Genomic DNA, 6895 nt, shown 5'->3' with positions numbered 1-6895 from the left:
TAGTATTCAAGGCCCCTAGACCAAGACCTCCCGCCCCAGAGCTTTATCCATCAAATCCCTTTTAGACTTATGGTGACTATACCCCGATTCCAACCATCCTTTCAACATGTAGATCTGATTTTTAATATATACACCACACCTCCTGTCCCACATATCTACCCTAAAATCAGTTAATGTTACTCTCCACGTGTACAAAACAAACTTTGTATCCAACAATACTGCCCAAGGTGAGGCCAGTTGAGGGACTATTAGGTCTGCTATTTTGACAGCTGGGACTTTACATATATTTGGATTCATTTTTACAGGGACCACAACATCCTTTTCTCTTTCCACCCGGACTATAGTTGCACATACCTGGCCTCTCCCTTCCCATGTATACCACCCTCGTTTATTTACTGATGGATTGTTCACACCAGGGACTGGACTTTCTCTGTTCAACTGGACAGATTGGGTAAAAGTCCAGCATCCTTCATCTGACTCATCGCAGAAAGGCCAAACAAATGGTCCATCCAAGTTTAAATCCAAATCTAACTCATAGCCATGAGGGTCTTTCCAGTCTGTGGTGTGATACAATCCTCTCAATCCTTCAGACATGGGAACCCCATACATCCATTCATTTACCTTTGGTGTGTCTATTCCGTTACACAGTACTTCCCATTTCCACGGGTTTGGTCCATTAAAGACAAGAGATTGGTTAGATGCCCAATGTGCTGTGTCAATAATATAGTGACCCTCAATGTCTGATGTACAGGCTTCTCTCATGATCCTCATCATATACTGTTGTACTGTTACACCTTCTTTTGGAGTGATATGCTCAAATTTCTTATTTCTAGCATCTGTTTGTACGTGCAACACCAGGGTGCTTGCATATGCATTAAGTCTAACTTTCTCATTATGTGTGTACCAGGTGGCCTGTTGGACTACACTGCAGTTGAGTCCAAATATAAGTCTCTCTTGAGTCAGGTATGTAAGTGGATCTACTGTTCCAAAGTACTCAGGGGCTCGAGTAAGCAAGAACTCCATGATTCCATCTGCTGGATCATAACATTTATTTAATAGAGTACCTTGCACGGGTTCAGGTTGGTCATAGAATATTTTCCTATATTGTCTTGTCTCACCCACATTATATACCACATACACTATATACCAGTCATCATACCCTCCTCTTGTTGGGTCCTCAGGATGTAACCTGTCTTTCTCACACCTTACTATCATCAAGTCATCCGATCTCCCATTGTCTAAATCAGTAGATAAGTCTTTTAAATCGTCACCGTCAAGTATCTCAGAATCTGGGTTGTCTGTGTCTGCAATAAAAATCCCTGGCATAGTACATGTGTCTATTTCTGGGTCCTCATCTGCCTCACAGTCAGGGACAAGTCTGTCTTGAACATATGTCAAAAAGAAAGTGATCTCTGGTTTCCCACCCAGCCTTTTTTTAAGATGCTCCTGAAAAGGAGGAATCATTCTGTGGTACATAGTATTACACAGTTCGTCCAAGGTATGCCAGTATGTGTCTATCACCAGGGGTGGATGAATTGGCCTAGCGTGCTCAAAATAGTGCAGGCTAGCAGGACTCATTCCCTTTGTACCGTGTACATGCATATACCCTCGGTAAAAAAGTGGATATCTTGGCACTAGTTTCCCCTGTTTACACTCAACCCTATGCAAGTGGGCAGGATCCCAGCCTTGTGGTTTCACCCCCCACTTACCATATGATGCTGGTGGCACCCAAGGTTGCTGGTGGTGGCTAGAGGTAGTTTGTCCCTCAGCACCTTTGAACATACATGACAAACAACATGCAAGACAGACTAACATAGATGTCCCTGGTGGCATGTTTGCATTAATCACTTTTGCGTATCTTCTTGCAATGAGAAGCATGGATCCAGGGAATTTTTCCTTCCAATTTTACTGAAGTAGAGGTGGTTAATAGGACTTGGTAAGGTCCATCAAACCTGTTTTCCAACCCTTTCCTTTGGAATCTTTTTACTACCACCCAGTCTCCAGGTTTCAGTGAATGGGATCCTGTATCGGACTCAGGATCTGGAATAGAGGAGAAAACTTGTCCATGCAATTTTGTAAGCAAATTATGTAACTCTTGTACATACATTTTCAGTGAGCAATGCATCATTTTCATTTCCTGTGGGAAGAATAGACCCGTGGGTGCTGGTCTCCCAAACAAAATTTCATAAGGGGTGAGTTTCTCTGGACCCCTAGGTGTATGCCTCATTGATTTCAGGACCAGTGGCAAAGCCTGTATCCATGTAAGCTTAGTTTTTTCACACATTTTGGATAATCTGTTTTTGATTATCCCATTGTATCTCTCCACCTTACCTGATGCTTGTGGATGGTATGGAGTGTGAAATCTTTGTTCCACCTGTAGCCCTTCCAGCACTTCGGTCATTACTTGTCCTGTAAAATGTGTACCCCTATCAGATTCCAGAGTCTCAAATATTCCATATCTGCACACAATTTCTTGTAACAGTTTTTTCGCTGTGGCAGAAGCTGTGGCCTGTGCAACAGGCCATGCTTCCACCCAGCCAGAGAAGATGTCAACACATACCAGTACATACTGGAACTGCTGACACTTAGGCAACTGGATATAGTCAATTTGCAGCCTCTGGAATGGATACAGAGGCCTAGGCAAGTGTTTAGTGGGTGTCTTGACAAGCTTACCAGGATTGTGTTTTTGACATGTTTCACATGTTTGACAGAATCTCTCTGCCACTGTGGAGACTCCTGGGGCTACCCAGTATTTTGTGATGAGGCTGATTATTGCATCCTTCGCCAAGTGTGATGGGCCATGTGACACCTCCACTAGGTAGTGATACAAAGTGGGAGGGGCACAGTACCTGCCATCTGCATGGCTCCACAGGCCATCTATTTCACTACATCCTTGTTCCTCCCATTTTTGTCTCATCTGTTTTTCAGTCTGGGTTTGTAAGTTTTTAAGAACAGTTAAATCCATGTACTCGCCTTCCCCTTGTGGGGGGCTGACCACATAGATCTCTGTAATCATGGTGCCATGTAAGGCAGCATCCTTAGCCGCCATGTCAGCTTTGTTATTCCCTAATGAAATCTCATCTGTACCTTTTGTGTGTGCCTCACATTTTATTACTGCCACTTCCGTTGGGCCCCACAGAGACTCCAAGACCCTTTTGATTAATTCAGCGTGTTTGATAGGCTTACCATTTGTTGTCAAGAAACCTCTCATCCTCCACAATTGACCGAAATCATGACAGATCCCGTATCCATACCTGGAGTCCAAGTACACATTTAACCTTTGGCCTTTGCCAATGATGCAAGCCTGCATCAATGCCATTAGTTCTGCTACTTGAGCTGAACAGCTGCTTGGTAACTTACCTTGAAAAAGGACATCATCTTTGGTAACCACAGAGTATCCTGTAACAGGTTGCCCTTCTGAATAGTATCGGGACCCGTCAATAAAAACTGTGAGGTCTGCATGGTCAAGGGGAGTATCTTTCACTCGTCCTACCTCCTCATAGTAGTCATCTATCATTTCTTCACATCCCTGATCCCATCCATTTGAGCCATTTTTAAAGGATATTGGGGCAATCTCGGGATAGCTGAGTTTGGTTTCAATTTTATTTTAACTGGTGAACTGTTTATCATGAATCCTATCTTTCCCTCCTTTGACCATACCTCAGGGTTCACTATTTCTGACAAATCACTTGGTAAACTTTCTTCTGTCCCTGTACGCTGGACTAAGGAACAAAGGGCAATGATGCTATCCCAGGTTTCTCTAACAGGGTCAAGCTGTGTTTCAGACACTGAGGGTATGGTCACTTCCACTCCATTTTCGGTGAAAGATATTTGTGCTCTCATCTGGGTGAGTAAGTCTTTTCCCAGCAAGTTGCAGGGAACAGAATCACTCAACAATAGGGAGGCTTCAGTATGAAAAGGCCCAATTTGTATTTTTGTGGGCACTGTTTCTAACAATGGGTATGTAATACCTCCTCATCCCACAGCATTTGTGGAACCTTGTATGGGTAGTTCAATTTCATTAGATCGCAGCACTGATCGTGAGGCTCCTGTATCTAAAAGACAATTTACAGTTTGGTCATTAAGCTTCATTTCCACATAAGCATTTCCTTTGCCTGTGGTGGAAATGACAGGCAGAGCGGTTAGTCAGTCAGATGAAGAGTCGGGCACTATGTCAGTGTCCCTATTCCTCTGTGTCATGTTACGCTTTCCCTGAGGTGTGTAGTTACACTGTTTGACGAGATGTCCTGGGTCCCCACATCTATAGCACACCCGTAGTTGCCTACGGGGTGGGGGTGGCTCCCTTTGTGTCTCCCTCAATTTATCCCCTCCACTTACAATATAAATTTTCTGAGGCTTTTTTTCCTCTGCATCCAGTATGTTTCTCTCTATGGCTGTAGCCAGAGATAACAAAGAGGAGAGTGGTTTGTCTCTCCAATCTGGATTGGCAATCATCAATTTTTCTCGAATTTTACCTTTCAGCCCTGTCATGAAATTATGCAGTACCACTGGTTTAAGGTCTTCACTAGTGATGTTACACCCAGCTGATTCGATTGCTTGTTTAAACTTATTGTAATAAGCCATGCAATCCTCATTTGCAGCTTGGGTCACAGAGGATACATTGGACCATGATCGAGGGGGGTAAACAGTTTTGATCAACGTGGCAAGGGCACTTGTCCAAAAGTGTCCCTCCTCAATTGAGTCCTGTGCTACCTCCCTTGGGATAAATGTTTTGCTGACTACTTCCTCAAGATCCCCTTCCCCACACACTCGTTTGATAATTTGGAACATGTCACTCCATGTAGCTTTGTAGCATGTCTGAGTATCTACTATTTCCTTTGCAAACTTAGCTGGATCAGTTCTTGGATGGGGTATGGTACTCAGGAGTCCCTTCATTTCTGCGGGTGTCCAGGGTATATGGTGTCTAACAGTACCTGTCTGGTTACCCTGATTATCTGATAGCACTTGCTCTCTAACAGGGAATACAAGCTCAGGTGAATGAGGACCCTCTTCCCAACTAGGAGCAGCAGGAGATCGTGACAGGTTGACACTGCTCCTTGGCCTACTTGAAGTTTGCTGTATCTGTGGTTGATTAAGGAAACTTATGTCATTTTTAAAAGGGTTAGTGTCACTTACCCTGCATGGCTGGCTGTTGCTGTTGGTGTTGCTTGGCTGTTGCTGCGGTGTTAAAGGGATTGTATGTGGATTTAACTGTAAAGTGCCTTGAAAAGTGCCGCTTAGACCACCAGGGTGGGCCATTTCCATACCTCCATTCCCAGGGATGGGTGTGGCAGTAAATGTAGATTCAAGATCAATGAGAGGGGGTGCCACCTCCCCTCCTGGGTTGTAGTGGCTCAGATGTTGTTGCCACCCAGGTGATGGCAAGCTTGGTAGTCTCACCATGCTAGTGGATTGTGAGGATAGTGGAGCATGACAGAAACTAGATTCATTGCTTATCTGGGATGGAACTGAGGGGTAAGCCAGGGGTGACAGTTGAAACTGCCAGGGGTAATTGCTAGCACTATCAATATGAGTTGGCATTCGCCCACAAAGGGGCAAATATGGACTACCATTCAACATATGCTGAAGGGGAAGTGGCCTGTCATATGGGGCTGGGGTATATCCATGGGGAATACTCCCTACTACTTTACTTGTTCTATAAGCTGGTGGTGGTGTTTCCTCCCTTAGCTGTGTAGGAGCTGTGGGTTTGTTTAACTCATTAGTCAGTCCTGAATACAACGAGGATTGGCATACAGCTGTAGAGTCATCTCTCTCTCTGTCAGGTTGTATGTGGGCCAGCCTGTCACTGCTATTGTGTGTTGTCTCTAATGAGGTCTGCGTTAGCTGTCCGTTGTCGCTGTGTGCCTGTACTTCCTCTTTCCCAGTGAGATCAACTGGTGGCCGTGTGTCAGCACTGTCATCAAGAGCTTCTGCAGCAGCTCTATATTTCACATGCCGAGACACGGCCTTATCAGTCCGCCTACGAGAAGACCTGGACATAAGTGCTGTCCAAGCCTGATGTGCTCCCATATCCAGCACATCAGTGTCTTCAGTCTCCTCATCTTCTAGCTGTGGTGACCCTCCTGCGCCTGATTGTTTTACTGTCATGATGGTGACGTCTTCGGATCGGCGAATCGCCTCCATCATCCACCTACTCCATGCTTCTCGCTCGTTTGGGCGAGTCATCCTTACCCTATGGACATCCCACAAATTTTCCCACACCTTTGGTTTAAAAGTTCCCTTTCTGGCATATTTCTGGTTAGTCCATCGCTCCCAGTCCTCCAAGTATCGGGAGACCCACGGTCCATACTTGCTACACATCTCTTCTCGCGGCGTCAAATGCTGCGGCTCACCGCGATTTGACGCTCGCTTCTGAGCAATTGAATTCCCCATAATATGGACTATGTGTTCCCCTTGAATTCCAAGCAATTCTCACACCAGAGATGGCCAATCTCTGGTTTCGCCTGGGAGCAACTTGAGCAACAGGTTCTCTCCCTGTTGCTACCGTGTGAACCACTAAGCACACTGGAGTCAGCCAATCCCGTCACCCCTCTGTTGATTTTCACAAGGGTCAGCAAGGTTTTACTGATGTTATTCAGCACTATTGTGCTCACTCCAGCACATAGTAGAGGGAGTCACAATAGTCACACTGTCTCACGTGGTCTGGCAAACAGCAAGGTTTTATGTTTGTTATTCAGCAATATTGTGCTCACTCCAGCACACAGTAGAGGGAGTCACAATAATCACTGTCTCACGTGGTCTGGCAATATTGTGCTCACTCCAGCACACAGTAGAGGGAGTCACAATAGTCACACTGTCTCACGTGGTCTGGCAAACAGCAAGGTTTTATGTTTGTTATTCAGCAATATTGTGCTCACTCCAGCACACAGTAGAG

The 6895-nt window shown here is 45.1% G+C and overlaps 1 protein-coding gene across 2 annotated transcripts; it reads right to left on the bottom strand.

Annotated features, from left to right (window-relative positions):
- Window positions 1–1828: 1828 nt before the first annotated feature.
- On the bottom strand, window positions 1829–6648 carry LOC137543913 (protein NYNRIN-like). Of its 2 annotated transcripts, none has more exons than XM_068264982.1 (2): window positions 2332–4142; window positions 1829–2040 (listed from the first exon to the last, which is right to left on the bottom strand). In XM_068264982.1, the coding sequence occupies exons 1-2, from the start codon at window positions 3515–3517 to the stop codon at window positions 1841–1843; spliced, it is 1386 nt and encodes a 461-aa protein (XP_068121083.1). In that variant the 5' UTR covers window positions 3518–4142; the 3' UTR covers window positions 1829–1840. The 2 variants fall into 2 exon arrangements, 1 of the variants encoding a protein (XP_068121083.1); XR_011025658.1 differs by having other exon boundaries at window positions 2024–2040; window positions 2332–6648.
- Window positions 6649–6895: the final 247 nt, after the last annotated feature.

The sequence above is a fragment of the Hyperolius riggenbachi genome, unplaced genomic scaffold (assembly GCF_040937935.1).
Source record: "Hyperolius riggenbachi isolate aHypRig1 unplaced genomic scaffold, aHypRig1.pri scaffold_409, whole genome shotgun sequence".
NCBI lineage: Eukaryota > Metazoa > Chordata > Amphibia > Anura > Hyperoliidae > Hyperolius > Hyperolius riggenbachi.
The sequence above is the reverse complement of the archived record's forward strand: the minus strand, read 5'-3'. Positions and strand labels throughout refer to the sequence as shown.